Source organism: Calonectris borealis, chromosome 31 (genome assembly GCF_964195595.1).
Source record: "Calonectris borealis chromosome 31, bCalBor7.hap1.2, whole genome shotgun sequence".
Classification (NCBI taxonomy): Eukaryota; Metazoa; Chordata; class Aves; order Procellariiformes; family Procellariidae; genus Calonectris; species Calonectris borealis.
Genome location: NC_134342.1, coordinates 1683709 through 1702895, shown reverse-complemented (window position 1 = coordinate 1702895; position 19187 = coordinate 1683709). Strand labels below are relative to the sequence as shown.

Below are 19187 nucleotides of genomic sequence, written 5' to 3'. Positions count from 1 at the left end.
GGTGCCCGGGGGGCAGAGGCAGCGGGGGCGCAGGGTGCCCTGGCGCAGGGTGCCCTGGCAGAGCACCCCGGGGGGGCAGGGCGAGGGGGTGCAGGGGTCCCGCAGCTGGCACCGCTCCCCCAGCACCCCCGGCTGGCACCTGCCGGGCGGCACCCGGGGGGGACCTCAGCACCCATGGGAGACCTCAGCACCCAGGGGAGACCCCAACACCCAGGGGAGACCTCAGCACCCATGGGAGAACCTCAGCACCCAGGGGAGACCCCAACACCCAGGGGAGACCCCAACACCCAGGGGAGACCTCAGCACCCATGGGAGACCTCAGCACCCAGGGGAGACCCCAACACCCAGGGGAGACCTCAGCACCCATGGGAGACCTCAGCACCCAGGGGAGACCCCAACACCCAGGGGAGACCTCAGCACCCATGGGAGACCTCAGCACCCAGGGGAGACCCCAACACCCAGGGGAGACCTCAGCACCCGTGGGAGACCCTCGGCACCCATGGGAGACACCAACACCCAGGGGAGACCTCAGCACCCAGGGGAGACCCCAACACCCAGGGGAGACCCTCGGCACCCAGGGGCAACACTCAGCACCCACGGGACCGCCCAGCACCCCGGGGAGACCCCAACACCCAGGGGAGACCTCAGCACCCATGGGAGACTCTCAGCACCCATGGGAGTCCTCAGCACCCAGGGGAGACCCTCAGCACCCACGGGACCGCCCAGCACCCATGGGAGACCCCAACACCCAGGGGAGACCTCAGCACCCATGGGAGACCCCAACACCCAGCGTGACCCTCGGCACCCAGGGGCAACACTCAGCACCCATGGGACCGCCCAGCACTCAGGGGAGACCCCAACACCCAGGGGAGACCTCAGCACCCATGGGAGTCCTCAGCACCCAGGGGAGACCCCAACACCCAGGGGAGACCCTCGGCACCCACGGGACCGCCCAGCACCCATGGGAGACCCCAACACCCAGGGGAGACCCCAACACCCAGGGGAGACCCTCAGCACCCACGGGACCGCCCAGCACCCAGGGGAGACCCCAACACCCAGGGGAGACCCTCGGCACCCACGGGACCGCCCAGCACCCATGGGAGACCTCAGCACCCAGGGGACCAGGGGAGACCCTCGGCACCCATGGGCAACACTCAGCACCCACGGGACTGCCCAGCACCCAGGGGAGACCCCAACACTCAGGGGAGACCCTTGGCACCCAGGGGCGACCCTCAGCACCCATGGGACCGCCCAGCACCCAGGGTAGACCTCAGCACCCAGGGGAGACCCTCGGCTCCCAGGGGACCTCCCCAGCACCCATGGGAGACCCTTGGCACCCATGGGACCTCCCCAGCACCCATGGGAGACCCATGGCACCCACGAGACCCCACAGCACCCATGGGAGACCCATGGCACCCATGGGACCCCCCCAAGCACCCATGGGAGACCCATGGCACCCATGGGACCCCCCCAAGCACCCATGGGAGACCCTCGGCACCCATGGGACCCCCCCAAGCACCCATGGGAGACCCATGGCACCCATGGGACCCCCCCCAGCACCCATGGGAGACCCATGGCACCCATGAGACCCCACAGCACCCATGGGAGACCCATGGCACCCATGGGACCCCCCCAAGCACCCATGGGAGACCCTCGGCACCCATGGGACCCCCCCAAGCACCCATGGGAGACCCATGGCACCCATGAGACCCCCCAGCACCCATGGGTCACCTGGGACCTCCACAGCACCATGGAACCCCACAGCACCCATGGGACCCCCGCACCACCCACGGGACCCCCACGCCCCCCCCCAACCAGGTGCCCCCCAAGTGTGGGGTGGTCCCATGGGTGCCGCCCCCACCCCCACCCCGAGTCCCCGCAGGGGTCCCACCCCTCCCCCAGCCCCCCCCCCCAGAGGGACACGGGGTGGGGGGAGGGGCAGGGTGCCAGGCGTCCGGGCAGGGTGGGGGTGAGGGTGGGGGTGGGGGGGGCACCCTGGGAACGTGGCCCCGGGCGAACTCCCACGGCCGCCCCTCCCCCCCCCCCACCCTGCCTGTCCTGCCCGGGCAGGCGGCGCCCCGCCCGCACCCCTCCCCCGCCTGCACCCCGGGGTGCCCCCACCCATCTGGAGGTGCTGGGGTGCGGGGGGGGAGGGGGTGGTTATGGGGTGCTCTGGGGGCGGGGTTGTGGGTGCCCTGGGGGGTGCTGGGAGGGGGGGGGATGGGTGCCATGGGGGGGGTTATGGGGTGCTGGGGGGGGGGGATGGGTGCCGTGGGGGGGGTTATGGGGTGCTGGGGGGGGATGGGTGCCATGGGGGGTGCTGGGGGGGGGATGGGTGCCATGGAGGCGGTTATAGGGTGCTGGGGGGGAGGGTTGTGGGTGGGGGGTTATGGGGTGCTGGGAGCGGGGTTGTGGGTGCCCTAGGGGGTGCTGGGGGGGGGGATGGGTGCCATGGGGGGGGTTATGGGGTGCTGGAGGGGGGGGATGGGTGCCATGGGGGGTGCTGGGGGGGGGGATGGGTGCCATGGGGGGGGTTATGGGGTGCTGGGTGCGGGGTTGTGGGTGCCCTGGGGGCGGGGTTGTGGGTGGCGTGGGGGGTGCTGGAGGGGGGATGGGTGCCATGGGGGGGGTTATGGGGTGCTGGGGCGGGTTGTGAATGCCCTGGGGGGTGCTGGGTGCCATGACAGTGGTTATGGGGTGCTGGGGGTGGGGTTGTGGGTGGCCTGGGGGGTGCTGGGGGTGCTGGGTGCCATGTGAGGGTGGTCATGGGGTGCCCTGGGGGTGGGGGGATATGGGGTGCAGGGGGGTGCTATGGGGTGCCCTGGGGGGGGGTATGGGTGCCATGTGAGGGTGGTCATGGGGTGCCCTGGGGGATGATATGGGGTGCAGGGGGGTGCTATGGGGTGCCCTGGGGGGGGGGTATGGGTGCCATGGGGGGGTTATGGGGTGCTCGGGGGGGTTATGGGGTGCTATGGGGGGAGGGGGGGTTGTGGGTGCCCTGGGGGGGTTATGGGGCACTTGAATCTATGGGGCACTGGGAGGGGGGAGGCGCTGGGAGGGGGGAAGGGGTACCCGGAGGGGGGGCACCCATGGGTGGGGGGCACCCATGGGTGGTGGTGGGGGGTAACTCACAGGCAGGTGGTCCGGCCTTGGGGGTCCAGCACGCAGAGCCCCCCGTTCTCGCAGGGTGGGGCCCCCTCCGGGCACGGCAGCACTGGAGGGGGGGGGGGGAGGGGAGCAGGAGGTCAGCCCCACGGCACAACCCCCCCCACCCCACAGATCCCCCCCCGCCCCATGGACCACCCCCACCCCCCCCACTGCCCCATAGATCCCCCCCCGCCCCATGGATGCCCCTGCCTCCCCCCCTGCCCCACAGATCCCCCCTGCTGCCCCATGGACCACCCCCACCCCCCCCCACTGCCCCATAGATCCCCCCCCACCCCACAGATCCCCCCCGCTGCCCCATGGATGCCCCTGCCCCCCCCACTGCCCCATAGATCCCCCCCCGCCCCATGGATGCCCCTGCCCCCCCCACTGCCCCATAGATCCCCCCCCGCCCCACAGATCCCCCCTGCTGCCCCATGGATGCCCCTGCCTCCCCCCTGCCCCACAGATCCCCCCCCGCCCCATGGATGCCCCTGCCCCCCCCACTGCCCCATAGATCCCCCCCCACCCCACAGATCCCCCCCCGCCCCATGGATGCCCCTGCCCCCCCCACTGCCCCATAGATCCCCCCCCACCCCACAGATCCCCCCCCGCCCCATGGATGCCCCTGCCCCACACACTGCCCCATAGATCCCCCCCCTGCCCCACAGATCCCCCCCCGCCCCATGGATGCCCCTCCCCCACACACTGCCCCATAGATCCCCCCCCTGCCCCACAGATCCCCTGCCCCCCACCCTGCCTTCATCCCCCACCCTGCCCCCCAAGCATCTGCCCCCCGAGCCCCCATTCCTGCCCCCCAAACCCCCATTCCTGCCCCCCAAGTGACTGCCCCCCATCCCCAGTTACTGCCCCCATTCCTGCCCCCCAACCCCCTGCCCTCAGCCCCATAGCCCTGCCCCCCAAGTGGCTGCCCCACACATCCCTGCCCCACACATCCCAGCCCCCCAACTACCTGCCCCAGCCCCACACGCTGCCCCCCAAGTGTCTGCCCCCCCCCCCCAACTCTTGATTCCTGCCCCACAACTGCTGCCCCCCCCCCCCCCCCCAACCCAGCACCCTGAGCCCCACCGTGGGGCTGGGACCCCCCAGCAGGCCGGGGACCACCCGCCCTGTCACCCCCCCCCCCCTCCCCCCACGGGAGGCGTCCGGGGCCCAAGGCCGTGGGAACAGCGGGGGAGGGGCAGTTGGGGTCACCCGGGGTCACCCACGTCACCCATTTCCCACCCCCCCCTTAGCAGGGAAGGGGCACCCACCCATCCCCGCCCCCCCCAACCAGGCTCCTTGTGGTGGGGAGGGGAGCACCCGCACCCTGGGTCCCCTTTTAGGGATGGGGGAGGGGAGCACCCACACCCTGTGTCCCCTTTGGGGCGGGGGGGAGCACCCGCACCCTGGGTCCCCAACCCCAAGCACCCCTGGGTGCACCTGGAGGGGTGGGGGGGCTGAGTGTGAGGGCGCTGCACCCGCACTGCACCCTCCCTGCACCCCCTGCACTGCACCCCCTGCACTGCACCCTGTGCTTGTGCTTTGCACCCTCACTGCACCCTCCCTGCACCCCGTGTTCATGCACTGCACCCTCCCTGCACCCTCCCTGCACCCCCTGCACTGCACCCCGCGCTTGTGCTTTGCACCCTCACTGCACCCTCCCTGCACCCTGGGCTCGTGCACTGCACCCGCACTGCACCCCCTGCTCGTGCGTTGCACCCTCCCTGCACCCACACTGCACCCGCACTGCACCCGCACTGCACCCTGGGCTTGTGCACTGCACCCCCTGCTCCTGCGTTGCACCCTCTCTGCACCCTCCCTGCACCCACACTGCACCCTGGGCTTGTGCACTGCACCCCCTGCTCCTGCGTTGCACCCTCTCTGCACCCACACTGCACCCTCACTGCACCCTGGGCTCGTGCACTGCACCCCTTGCTCGTGCGTTGCACCCTCCCTGCACCCTCCCTGCACCCACACTGCACCCACACTGCACCCACACTGCACCCGCACTGCACCCGCACTGCACCCTGGGCTTGTGCACTGCACCCTCTGCTCGTGTGTTGCACCCTCCCTGCACCCTCCCTGCACCCTCCCTGCACCCGCACTGCACCCCCTGCACTGCACCCTGCGCTTGTGCTTTGCACCCTCACTGCACCCTGGGCTCGTGCACTGCACCCGCCCTGCACCCCCTGCTCGTGCGTTGCACCCTCCCTGCACCCCGGGCTTGTGCCCTGCACCCACCCTGCACCCCATGTGCATGCACTGCACCCCCACTGCACCCTCCCTGCACCCTCCCTGCACCCTCCCTGCACCCCGACCTTGTGCCCTGCACCCTCACTGCACCCACCCCCCCCCAGCACTGCACCCCCAGATCACTGCACCCCACTCGGGGGGCACCGTGCACCCCAAATCATGGTGACACCCCCCCCCCACCCGAGAGACTGCTGGGCACCCCCAAAGCCCTGCACCCCCAAACCACCCCCCCGCACCCCCCAAAAAAACCCCTGCACCCCCAAATCCCAGGGTGCACCGCGGGGCACAGCAGCCCCCCCCCTCCCCCAAATCCCTGCACCCCACTCCAGGGCCCTGCACCCCCAAAATCCCTGCCCCCCCAAAATCCCTGCCCCCCCAAACCCAGTGCATGCACCGGGCAGCACCGCACCCCCCTAAACTCACCCCTGCACCCCCAAAAAGTCCCTGCACCCCCAACCCCCCCCCGCACCCCCAAACCCCTCCAGGCACCGCACTGCACCCCCAAAGTCACCGCAACCCCCCCAAATCTCTGCACCCCCCCAAAATGCGTTGTACCCCCAAATCCCAGCACCCCCCAATTACTGCAGGCACCCAGGGGCACTGCGCCCCCCAAAAAGTCCCTGCACCCCCAAACCACCTCCCTGCACCCCCAAACCCCTGCAGGCACCCAGGAGCATTGCAACCCCCCCCCAATCCCTGCACCCCACTCCAGAGCCCTGCACCCCCAAAATCCCTGCACCCCCAAATCCCAGCGTGCACCCAGGGGCACTGCACCCCAAAAAACCCACTGCACCCCCAAATCCCCCCCTGCACCCCCAAAGTCCCTGCACCCCCAACCCCAGTGTGTGCACCCAAACCCCCCCTGCACCCCTCCCTGCACCCCCAAACCCAGCACCCCCAAATCCCAGCATACACTGCGGGGCACAAGCAGCCCCCCCCAAAATCCCTGTACCCCCAAAATCCCTGCACCCTCCAAACCCCCCTGCACCCCAAAATCCCTGCACCCCCCCCAAAAATCGTTGCACCCCCAGATCCCTGGGCTTGCACCCCACTCCAGGGTCCTGCACCCCAAAATCCCTGCACCCCCCAATTACTGCAGGCACCCAGGGGCTCTGCACCCCCAAAAAGTCCCTGCACCCCCAAACCCCTGCAGGCACCCAGGAGCATTGCGACCCCCCCCCCCAAATCCCTGCACCCCACTCCAGAGCCCTGCACCCCCAAAATCCCTGCACCCCCAAAATCCCTTCACCCCCAAATCCCAGCATGCACCCAGGGCCACTGCACCCCAAAACCCCCCTTGCACCCCCAAATCCCTGCACCCCCCCCCAAAATCGTTGCACCCCCAGATCCCTGCAGACACTGGGGGGTGCAGCAGCACCCCCTCAAAATCCCTGCACCCCAAAACCCCCCTGTACCCCCAAACCCCTGCAGGCACCGCACTGCACCCCCAAAATCACCGCAACCCCCCCAAATCTCTGTACGCCCCCCAAAATTGTTGCACCCCCAAAACCCTGCACCCCCAAATCCCTGCACCCCCCAATTACTGCAGGCACCCAGGGGCCCTGCACCCCCAAAAAACCTCCTGCACCCCCAAGGCCCCCCTGCACCCCAACGCCCCCCCCCCGCACCCCCAAATCCCTGCAGGCACCCAGGGGCACTGCACCCCAAAAACCCCCTGCACCCCCAAAACCCCCCCGCACCCCAAATCCCAGCATGCACCACGTGACCCCGCCCCCCCAATCCCCGCCCCCCCACCCCAGCATGCACCACGAGCGCTGCAAAACCCCCCCCCCCAAAACCCCCCGCACCCCCAAATCCCAGCCCCTCCCCCCCCCCATTCCCGTCATGCACCGCGGGGCCCCCGCACCTCCTCCCCCCGCAAATCCCCGCACCCCCAAATCGCCGCCCCCCCCTTCTCCCCCTTCCCCTCCCCCCACAGCCCCGTTCCCACGGCCCGGCCCCTCCCCCCCCCACGCCCCTCCCCCCCCGCCCGTCCCCGCGTTCCCACGGTCCCGCCAACCCCCCCCTCGCCCCCCCGCCACCGGGATCTCCCCCCTCCCCCCCCCCAAAACCGGGTCCAGTTCCCCCCCCCTCCTCCCCCCGCCCCTCCCCCACCTTCCCACGGTCCCGCTCCCCCTGCCCATCCCCCCCGCCTCGGTCCCGGGGCCGCCCCCCTCCCGCCCCGGTTGGACCCGGGTGGACCCGAGTGGGCCCGGCTTAGCCCACTTGGGTCCGGTTTAGTCCCGGTTTAGTCCCGATTTAGTCCCGGTTCCGCCCCTCCCCCCCCCCCCCCCAACCTCTCTCCAAACTTTTTCCGCGCCGCCAAAGTGCGGCCGCGCCGCCCCTCCCCCACCCCGGGACCCACCGGGATCGACCGCGACTAAACCGCGACTAAACCGCGACTAAACCTGGACCGACCGGGCGGGCTCCCCACCCCCCACCCCCCCGGCCCGGTTCGGGTCGGTCCCGGAGGGGCAAAAACTGCTCCCGACCCCCCCCCAGCCCGGTTCGCCTAAACTCGGCTTAGCTCGGCTCGGTTCGGCTCAGCTCGGCTCGGTCCCGAATGCTCCCGACCCCCCTCCAGCTCGGTTCGGCTTAAGCTCAGCTCAGCTCAGCCCTGTTTAGCTCGGTTCATCCCGGCTTAGTTCGGACCGGTTCGGCTCGGTTTAGCTCGGCTCAGCTGGGCCCGACTCAGCTCCGTTCGGCTCAGCTTAGCTCGGCTCAGCCCTGTTCGGCTCAGCTCGGCTTGGCTTAGCTCGACCCGGCTCGGTTCGTCCCGGCTCAGCTCAGCTCGGCCCGGCTTAGCTCAGCCCGGTTCGGCTCAGCTCGGCCCGGCTTAGCTCAGCCCGGTTCGGCTCAGCTCAGCTCTGTCGGGCTCAGTTCGGCTTAACCCGACCCGGCTCAGTTCGGTTCGACTGGGCTTAGCTCAGTTCATCTCAACTCGGCTCGATTAGTCCCGACTCAACCCAGTTCATCCCAACTCAACCCAATTCATCCCGACTCAACCCAGTTCATCCCGACTCGGCTCGGTTCGGCTCAGCTCGGCTCAGCTCAGCTCGGTTCGGCTTAGCTGAGCTCGGTTCGGCTTAGTTCGACTCCACTCGACCCAGTTTAGCTCAGTTCGGCTTAACTCCGCTCAGCTCAGCCCCGGACCCCCCCCCCAGGTTAGTCCCGACCCCGTTACTCCCGACCCACTCAGTCCCGACCCACTCAGTCCCGACCTAGTTAGTCCCGACTTAGTCCCGACTTAGTCCCGACCCGCTTCCCCCCGCTCACCTGTGGCCGCCCCGAGTCGCAGCAGCAGCAGCAGCAGCAGCTCCGGGGCCCCACGCGGGACCCCCCCCACGCCCCCTCCCCCCACGCCCCCCCCCCCCGGGACCCCCCCCCGGCCCATGGCAGCGGGGCCCGGCCCGGCTCAGCCCCGCTCCGGCCAGACGGAGCCGCCGACCCGCCGGGACCGGGGACACGCCCCTCCCCCACCCCCCGCGACACGCCCACGGGGCGGGGACGAGGCGCGGGACACGCCCACTCGGACACGCCCGGCGTCGGCGGGGTTCGGTCTCGGGTGGGGGGGTCACACGGGAGCGGGCTGAGCCCCCCCCCCCCCGGCTCCCCGGACCCACCCGGGACCGGGACCCATGGACCCACCCCCATGGGATGGGACTGAGCCCCACGGACACACCCGGGACCGGACCGACGGATCCACCCGGGACCGGACCCACGGACCCACCGGGGTGGGACCCACCCCCACGGGATGGGATCGGACCCACGGACCAACGGAGACAGGACCCACCGACCCACCCGGGACCGGGACCTACGGACCCACCCGGGATGGGACCCACCCCCACGGGATGGGGCCGGACCCACGGACCCACCCGGGACCGACGAACACACCCGGGACCGGACCCACACCCACGGGACGGGACTGAGCCCTCCCCAGGGACCCACCCGGGACTGAGACCCCACGGATCCACGCGGGACGGGACCCACGGACCCATCCGGGACCAGACCCACCCCCACGGGAGGGGACCGGGACCCTCAGCACCCACGGGGGATGGGCTGTGGGTCCCACCCGTGTGGGGGTGCTCAGGCCCCCCCACAGCCCCCTGCCCGGCCCCTCCCCCCCGGCCCGGCCGCCTGGGTCCCCCCGGGGTGGGGGAGGGGCAGGCAGCTGTTGCCCCCCTCCCCTCCCCCCCCCGCTGCTGGCGGCAGCTGCCGGGCCCGGCGCCAGCGAGGGGGCCCCGAGCGGGGGGGACCCCCACCCCCACCCCCACCCCACCCCCTCCCCTCCCCCACCAAGAGGGACCCAGGCGGCCGGGCACGGCCCCGCCCCCACCCCGGCGGGTTTTTCTGGTTCTGCCCCTCCCCCCCTCCCCCTGGTGCTCCCCCCCCCCCCCCCCCCCCAAAAAAAAAAAAAGTCGCTCGGGAACATTCCTGCGGCTCGGCTGGGCGCTGGCACCCATGGGTGCTGGCACCTGGGACTGGCACTGGCACCCACGGGTGCTGGCGCTGGCACCTGGGACTGGCACTGGCACCCATGGGTGCTGGTGCTGGCACCTGGCACCAGCACCCAGGGACCGTCACCAGCACCCAGGGACTTGCACTGGCACCCACGGGTGCTGGCGCTGGCACCTGGGTGCTGGTACTGGCACCCAGGGACTGGGTACTGGCACTCATGGGTGCTGGCACTGTCACCCAGGGGCTGGCACTGGCACCCACGGGTGCTGGCGCTGGCACCGGGGTGCTGGTACTGGCACCCTGGGGCTGGGTACTGGCACCCATGGGTGCTGGTCCTGGCACCTGGGACTGGCACTGGCACCCATGGGTGCTGGTGCTGGCACCTGGCACCGGCACTGGCACCCATGGGTGCTGGTGCTGGCACCTGGCACCAGCACCCAGGGACCGTCACCAGCACCCAGGGACTTGCACTGGCACCCACGGGTGCTGGCGCTGGCACCTGGGACTGGCACTGGCACCCATGGGTGCTGGCGCTGGCACCTGGGTGCTGGTACTGGCACCCAGGGACTGGGTAGTGGCACTCATGGGTGCTGGCACTGTCACCCAGGGGCTGGCACTGGCACCCACGGGTGCTGGCGCTGGCACCTGGGTGCTGGTACTGGCACCCTGGGGCTGGGTACTGGCACCCATGGGTGCTGGCACTGGCACCCACGGGTGCTGGCGCTGGCACCGGGGTGCTGGTACTGGCACCCTGGGGCTGGGTACTGGCACCCATGGGTGCTGGTCCTGGCACCTGGGACTGGCACTGGCACCCATGGGTGCTGGTGCTGGCACCTGGCACCGGCACTGGCACCCATGGGTGCTGGTGCTGGCACCTGGCACCAGCACCCAGGGACTGTCACTGGCACCCAGGGACTTGCACTGGCACCCACGGGTGCTGGCGCTGGCACCTGGGTGCTGGTACTGGCACCCAGGGACTGGGTACTAGCACCCATGGGTGCTGGCACTGGCACCCAGGGGCTGGCACTGGCACCCACGGGTGCTGGCGCTGGCACCGGGGTGCTGGTACTGGCCCCCTGGGGCTGGGTACCAGCACCCACGGGCGCCCGGTCTCACGCAGGCAGTGTGGGTGCAGGCCCCCCCCCCCCTCCTCCCCCCCGCATCTCCTTGGGTCCCCTGAACCCCACCCCCCATCCCCTCCCCCGACGCCTGGGGGGGGGGGGTGGGGTGTCCCCAAGTGTCCCCCAACAGCACCCACCAGCTCCTGACACCCAACTTTATTCAAGGGCACTTGGGGACAGCGGGTGCCACCCGGGCACCGGGGACCCCTCCAGATGTTGGGGTCTCCGTACAGATGTTGGGGGCCCCTCCCCCAATGACCAGGGTCCCCACCCAGATGTTGACGTCCCACCAACCTCCACAGCCCCAATCCAGATGTTGGGGTCCCCCACCCAGATGTTGGGCTCCCCACCCAAGCACCACGGGCCCCGCCCAGATGTCGAGGTCTCCACCCAGATGTTGGGGTCCTCATCCAGATGTGGGGTCCTCACCCTGACATGGGGTCCCCCACCCAGGTGTTGAGGGCCCCACCCAACTGCCACGGCCCCCACCCAGGTGTTGGGTCTTCATCCAGATGTTGGGGTCCCCACCCAGATGCTGGGTCCCCACCCAACCACCATGGTCCCCACCCAGATGTTGAGGTCCCACCAACCACCATGGCCCCCACCCAGATGTTGGGTCCCCATCCAGATGTTGGGGTCCCACCAACCACCATGGCCCCCACCCAGATGTTGGGTCCCCATCCAGATGTTGAGGTCCCACCAAACACCATGGCCCCCACCCAGATGCTGGGTCCCCATCCAGATGTTGGGGTCCCCCACCCAGATGTTGAGCTCCCCACCCAAGCACCACGGGCCCCGCCCAGATGTTGGGTCCCACCCAGATGTTGGGGTCCCCCCTCCAGATGTTCGGGTCCCCCACCCAACCACCACGGCCCCCACCCAGATGATGTTGGGTCCCCATCCAGATGTTGGGGTCCCACCAGCCACTACGGGCCCCACCCAGATGTTGGGGTCCCCCACCCAACCACCACGGCCCCCACCCAGATGTTGGGTCCCCATCCAGATGTTGGGGTCCCACCAACCACCATGGGCCCCACCCAGATGTTGGGGTCTCCCACCCAACCACCACGGCCCCCACCCAGATGTTGGGTCCCCATCCAGATGTTGGGGTCCCACCAACCACTACGGGCCCCACCCAGATATTGGGGTCTCCCACCCAACCACCACGGCCCCCACCCAGATGTTGGGCCCTCCCAACCCCACCCCCACCCCAACCTTCCCCCTCCTCCCCCTCCCCCCCAAAGATGGGGGGCACCCATGGGTGCCGCTATGGGTGCTGGTCACCCCCACCCAGGAAGTCATCCAGCAGGTGGGCGAGGGGGCGGGGCTGGTCCTCGGGCAGCCAATGGCTGGCGCCGGGCAGCAGGTGGAGGCGGGCCGTGGGGCGCAGGCGGCGGCGCAGGCAGGGGGCCAGGCGGGCGTCCAGGAAGGCGTCGTGGGTGCCCCACAGCAGGAGGGTGGGGAGCGGGGGGGGCTCGCGGGGGATCGGGGTGTCCCTGGGGGGGGGGGGGGGGAAGGGGGAGAGGGGGTGAGGGGAGCACCCCAAAATGGGAGCACCCAAAGTGGGGGCACCCAAATGGCAGCGCCCCGAAATGGGGAGACCCCAATGGGAGCACCCCGAAAGGGGAGCACCCCGAAAGGGGAGCACCCCAATTGGGGCACCCCAATTGGGGCACCCCGAATGGGAGCACCCTGAAATGGGGAGACCCCAATGGGAGCACCCCAAAATGGAGAACCCCAGTGGGGGCACCTGAATGGGAGCACCCCAAAATGGGAGCACCCCAACTGGAGCACCTAAAAAAGCAGCACCCCAAATAGGAGCACCCCAAAAGGGAGCACCCAAAAGGGAGCACCCAAATGGGATCACCCCAAATGGGAGCACCCCAAATGGGAACACCCAAAATGGGGGCACCCAAATGGGGGTACCCCAAATGGGAGTACCCTGAAATGGGGAGACCCCAATGGGAGCACCCCAAAATGGGAGCACCCAAAGTGGGGGCACCCAAATGGGGGCACCTGAATGGGAGCACCCCAAATGGGAGCATCCAAATGGGATCATCCCAAATGGGAGCACCCCGAAAGGGAGCACCCCAAATGGGAGCACCCCAAAACAGGAGCACCCCAAAGGGAGCCTCCCAAATGGGACCACCCCAAATGGGAGCACCCCAATGGGAGCACCCAAATAGGAGCATTCCAGGTAGAGCACCCAAAAAAGCAGCGCCCCGAAAGGGAGCATCCCAAATAGGAGCACCCCAAAACAGGAGCACCCCAAAGGGAGCACCCAAATGGGAGCACCCCAATGGGAGCACCCCAATGGGAGCACCCAAAAAAGCAGCACCCCAAGGGGAGCCCCCCAACGCCATCCCACCAACACCAGCGCCCCAACCAGGAGCACCCAACCTTGCCACCCCAAACCCCAGGTGTCCCCCCATCCTGCCCCAACCCCGCCCAAACCCCGCCCAAACCCCACCCAAACCCCGCCCAAACCCTGCCTAAACCCCATCCAAACCCCACCCAAACCCTGCCCCAACCCCGCCCAAACCCCGCCCAAACCCCACCCAAACCCCACCCATACCCCGCCCCAACCCCACCCAAACCCCGCCCAAACCCCACCCAAACCCAGCCAAACCCCGCCCCAACCCCGCTCAAACCCCACCCAAACCCAGCCCAAACCCCGCCCAAACCCCACCCCAATCCTAACCCTGCCCAAACCTCACCCAAACCCCGCCCCAACTCAAACCCCGCCCAAACTCCACCCAAACCCTGCCCCAACCCCGCCCAAACCCCACCCAAACCCAGCCCAAACCCCACCCAAACCCCACCCAAACCCCACCCAAACCCCGCCCCAACCCAAACCTCAAACTCCACTCAAATCCCACCCAACCCCTACCCCAACCCCGCCCAAACCCCACCCAAACCCCGCCCCAACCCCGCCCAAACCCCGCCCCAACCCAAACCTCACTCAAACCCTGCCCCAACCCCACCCAAACTCTGTTCAACCCCCACCCAAACCCCGCCCCAACCCCACCCAAACCCCGCCCCAAACCAAACCTCACTCAAACCCTGCCCCAACCCTGCCCAAACCCCACCCAAACCCTGCCCCAACCCCACCCAAACTCTGCTCAACCCCCACCCAAACCCCGCCCCAACCCCACCCAAACCCCGCCCCAACCCAAACCCCACCCAAACCTCACTCAAACCCTGCCCCAACCCCACCCAAACTCTGCTCAAACCCCACCCAAACCTCACTCAAACCCTGCCCCAACCCTGCCCCAACCCCACCCAAACCCCACCCAACCCCCACCCAACCCCCACCCAAACCCCGCCCAAGCCCCGCCCACCCACCCGAAGAGGTTGCGGTAGTAGTTGATGGTGGGGCTCAACCCGCCCGGTTGGGCCAGGCCGTAGAGGTAGGCGTCCACCTCCTCCTCCGTCAACCGTCGTGACGGGTTCTGGATCCCCGTCCGAGGTCCCGTCAGGATGGTCTTCACCAGCTACGGGTGCCACCACCCGAGGAGGACAAGAAGATCCGGATGAAGCCACCAACCCCCAAATTGGGGACAAATCAGGGTGGGGCCACCTTGCTCCACATCTCGGGGTTGGTTTGATGTTCCTCCAAGTGGTTCTTGAGGTGCTTGATGGGTTGGGGTGGTGGCACGGAGCAGGGTGGGGACAAGGAGACGTGGGGATGGGGTCTCACCTCAAAGTCGGCCAAGGAGAGGAGGAGCTCGGGCAACCAGGGCAGCTGGAAGAGGAAGATGTAGCTGGAGCGGAGGAGCTGGGAAGGGTGGCAGGCGGTGAAACCTGCGCCGGGAGAGGGGCACCGGGGTCAGCGGCCACCGTGGGGGGGGGTCCCAAAGCCGGCCGCGGGGTGGGGGTGGTAGCTGGTGGTACCACCAGGAGATGGCACCCAATGGCGTGACCACCAGAGATGGCACCTGATGGCGTGGTCATGAGATGGCACCCAACGGCATGGCCACCAGAGATGGCACCCGATGGCATGGTCATGAGATGGCACCCAATGGCATGGTCATGAGATGGCACCCAATGGCACAGTCATGAGATGGCACCCAATGGCATGGCCATGAGAGATGGCACCCAATGGCACGGTCATGAGATGGCACCCAATGGCATGGCCATGAGATGGCACCCAATGGCATGGCCACCAGAGATGGCACCCGATGGCATGGTCATGAGATGGCACCCAATGGCATGGCCATGAGAGATGGCACCCAATGGCACAGTCATGAGACGGCACCCAATGGCATGGCCATGAGAGATGGCACCCAATGGCACAGTCATGAGATGGCACCCAATGGCATGGCCATGAGATGGCACCCAATGGCATAGCCACCAGAGATGGCACCCAATGGCATGGTCATGAGATGGCACCCAATGGCATGGTCACCAGAGATGGCACCCAATGGCACGGCCATGAGATGGCACCTGATGGCATGGCCATGACAGATGGCACCCAATGGCATGGTCATGAGATGGCACCCAATGGCACGGCCATGAGAGATGGCACCTGATGGCATGGTCATGAGATGGCACCCAATGGCATGGCCACCAGAGATGGCACCCGATGGCATGGTCATGAGATGGCACCCGATGGCATGGCCATGAGATGGCACCTGATGGCATGGCCATGACAGATGGCACCCAATGGCACGGCCATGAGATGGCACCCGATGGCATGGCCATGACAGATGGCACCCAATGGCATGGTCACCAGAGATGGCACCCAATGGCATGGCCATGAGATGGCACCCGATGGCATGGCCATGACAGATGGCACCCAATGGCATGGTCACCAGAGATGGCACCCAATGGCATGGTCATGAGATGGCACCCAATGGCATGGCCATGAGAGATGGCACCCAATGGCACAGTCATGAGATGGCACCCAATGGCACGGCCATGAGAGATGGCACCCAATGGCACAGTCATGAGATGGCACCCAATGGCATGGCCATGAGATGGCACCCAATGGCATGGCCACCAGAGATGGCACCCAATGGCATGGTCATGAGATGGCACCCAATGGCATGGTCACCAGAGATGGCACCCAATGGCACGGCCATGAGATGGCACCTGATGGCATGGCCATGACAGATGGCACCCAATGGCACAGTCATGAGATGGCACCCAATGGCACGGCCATGAGAGATGGCACCCAATGGCACAGTCATGAGATGGCACCCAATGGCACGGCCATGAGAGATGGCACCTGATGGCATGGTCATGAGATGGCACCCAATGGCATGGCCACCAGAGATGGCACCCGATGGCATGGTCATGAGATGGCACCCGATGGCATGGCCATGAGATGGCACCTGATGGCATGGCCATGACAGATGGCACCCAATGGCATGGCCACCAGAGATGGCACCCAATGGCATGGCTATAAGACGTGGCACCCAAGGGCATGGCCATGAGATGGCACCCAATGGCACTATGGTGGCACATCACAGTCACGAGAGGTGGCACCTGATGACCTGGCCAGGAGAGATGCCACAACCACGCCACCCAACGGCACAGCCATGAGAACCAGCACCCATCCACGGCACGGCCACCAGAGATGCCACCCGATGACCCGGTTGCCCCACCCTGTCCCCCAGAAGCCACCCCATTACCTGCCATGACAGCCCGGTGAGGAGCATCCATGATGACCAACTTCTCCACCATGGCTGGGTGGCTGGCGGCCAACTCCCAGGCGAGAAGTCCACCCCAATCGTGTCCCACCAAGATGCATTTGGGAGATGCCGCGGTGACACCGGTGGCCGCCGTCACCTCGTTCTGCCCGTTGGGTGTCCCCAAGATCTCGATGACCTGACGGATGTCCTCCAGGAGGACCTCCAGCCGATAGTTGTCCTTGCCTGGTGGCTTCTCAGAAGCTCCATAACCCCGAAGATCCAGGGCCACCACCCGGTACCTGGTGCCAAATTCCTGCAGCAGGTACCTCCAGCAGAACCTGGGAGGAGGAAGATGATGATGATGATGATGATGATGACGACGGTGACACCGGAGGTGGTGGGGGGGTCACCCCCTTGGTCCCCACCCCTTGGTGACACCCACCAGTTTTGGGGGAAGCCGTGGAGAAGCAGCATCAAGGGGGCCGTGGTGGGACCCCGGGTGACGTAGTGGAGCCGCAGCCCCGAGTCCTGGGGGTGGGGGGGGGGGGGGTGGGGGGGTGTCAGTGGGGTGCCCCCACCCCAAAACCAACCCCCCCACCCATAAACCCCCCCCCCTCGGGACCCCCAAATCTGCCCCCCATATCCCATGGAGCCCCCCAAGTTGTCCCACCAGCAGGTCCCCACTGAGCAGCTGGGCCCCACCCCCCCCAGCACCCCAATTTCCCGGCTGCCCCCCCCCCAGCCCCACAAGAACCCCACAGTCCCCCCCCAGCCTGCCAAGACCCCCCCCCAAAAGCCCCCGACCCCCCAAAACCCCCCAGGACCCCTAGAACCCCCCCAAAGCCCCCCCTGAGCCCCCCAAGACAGCCCCAGGACCCCCCAAAAGCCCCCAGGACCCCCAAAACCTCCCTCAAAGCCCCCCCAGAGCCCCCCAGGACCCCCCAGGACCCCTGCAAGCTCCCCCACGTCCCCCCGGGACCCCCCAAAAGCCGCCCAGGACCCCTCAAGCCCCCCAGACTCCCTCCAGACCCCCCAGGACCCCCGAAAGTCCCCCCCAAATCCTCTCAAGACTCCCCAAAACCCCCCCCCCGAACCACCCAAAACACCCCCAGGACCCCCCCAGGTCCCCCCAGACCCCGCCCAAGAGCCCCCAGGACTCCCCAAAACTCCCAGACCCCCCCCCCAAAAGCCTCCCCAGAGCCCCCCAAGACACCCCCAAGGACCCCCCAAAAGCCCTCCCAGATCCCCCAGGATCCCCAAAACCTCCCCCAAAGCCCCCCCAGAGCCCCCCAAGACAACCCCAGGCCCCCCCAAACCCCCCCAAAAGCCCCCCCAACCCCTCCCAAGTCCCCCCAAAGCCCCCCCCGAGCCCCCCAAAACACCCCCAGGACCCCCCCAGGTCCCCCCAGACCCCGCCCAAGAGCCCCCAGGACTCCCCAAAACCCCCAGACCCCCCCCCAAAAGCCTCCCCAGAGCCCCCCAAGGACCCCCCAAGGACCCCCTAAACCCCCCCCAAAGCCCTCCCAGATCCCCCAGGATCCCCAAAACCTCCCCTAAAGCCCCCCCAGAGCCCCCCAAAACACCCCCAGGCCCCCCCAAACCCCCCAAAGCCCCCCCAACCCCTCCCAAGTCCCCCCAAAGCCCCCCCCCGAGCCCCCCAAAACACCCCCAGGACCCCCCCAAGCCCCCCCTGGTCCCCCCCACCCACCTTGAGGTGCAGGTATCGGTGCTCCCCAAAAGTGCCATCGGCCAAACCGGGGGGGGGACGGTCCCTCACCCGCCACCGGAAGGTCTCTCGGGGTCCCCGGCGCAGCAGCACCCCCAGCCCCCACAGCCCGTAGGCCACCCCCGCGGCCACCGCGGCCACCGCCACCCCCAACCGGGCCACCAGGCGCCACAGGGCCAGCAGCAGCCGGGTGGGCGCCAGCAGCAGCGAGCAGAGGGACAGGAGCATGGCGGGGGGACGTGTCACCTGGGGGGGGGCACTGCGTCACCAGGGTGGCCATGTCACCAGGGTGTCCCACCCCATGGTGGCCCCATCACCAGGGTGTCCCACCCCATGGTGGCCACGTCACCGGGATGCGATGTCACCAGGTGGCCCCATCACCATGGTGTCCCATCCCATGGTGGCCATGTCACCAGGGCGACCATGACACCAAGGTGCCATGTCACCAGGGTGTCCCAACCCCATGGTGGCCCCATCACCAGGGTGTCCCATCCCATGGTGGCCCCATCACCATGGTGTCCCACCCCATGGTGGCCATGTCACCAAGGTGCCATGTCACCAGGGTGTCCCACCCCTTGGTGGCCACGTCACCAAGGTGCCATGTCACCAGGGTGTCCCACCCCATGGTGGCCACGTCACCGGGATGCCATGTCACCAGGTGGCCCTATCACCATGGTGTCCCATCCCATGGTGGCTATGTCACCAGGACGACCATGACACCAAGGTGCCATGTCACCAGGGTGTCCCACCCCTTGGTGGCCCCATCACCAGGGTGTCCCATGCCATGGTGGCCATGTCACCATGGTGGCCATGTCACCAAGGTGCCATGTCACCAGGGTGTCCCAA

At 68.3% G+C, this 19187-nt stretch overlaps 1 protein-coding gene and 1 long non-coding RNA gene across 2 annotated transcripts; both read right to left on the bottom strand.

The window, feature by feature from the left end:
• Window positions 1-10: 10 nt before the first annotated feature.
• Window positions 11-8759, bottom strand: LOC142073899 (uncharacterized). The gene is made up of 3 exons (XR_012670487.1): window positions 8677-8759; window positions 3133-3214; window positions 11-139 (listed from the first exon to the last, which is right to left on the bottom strand). It is a non-coding gene; the product is annotated as an uncharacterized LOC142073899 (long non-coding RNA).
• A 2362-nt stretch (window positions 8760-11121) lies between these two features.
• On the bottom strand, window positions 11122-18614 carry EPHX3 (epoxide hydrolase 3). Its single transcript, XM_075134124.1, has 7 exons — window positions 18324-18614; window positions 17058-17143; window positions 16616-16953; window positions 14680-14783; window positions 14325-14473; window positions 12058-12475; window positions 11122-11705 (listed from the first exon to the last, which is right to left on the bottom strand). The coding sequence occupies exons 1-6, from the start codon at window positions 18567-18569 to the stop codon at window positions 12247-12249; spliced, it is 1152 nt and encodes a 383-aa protein (XP_074990225.1). The 5' UTR covers window positions 18570-18614; the 3' UTR covers window positions 11122-11705; window positions 12058-12246.
• Window positions 18615-19187: the final 573 nt, after the last annotated feature.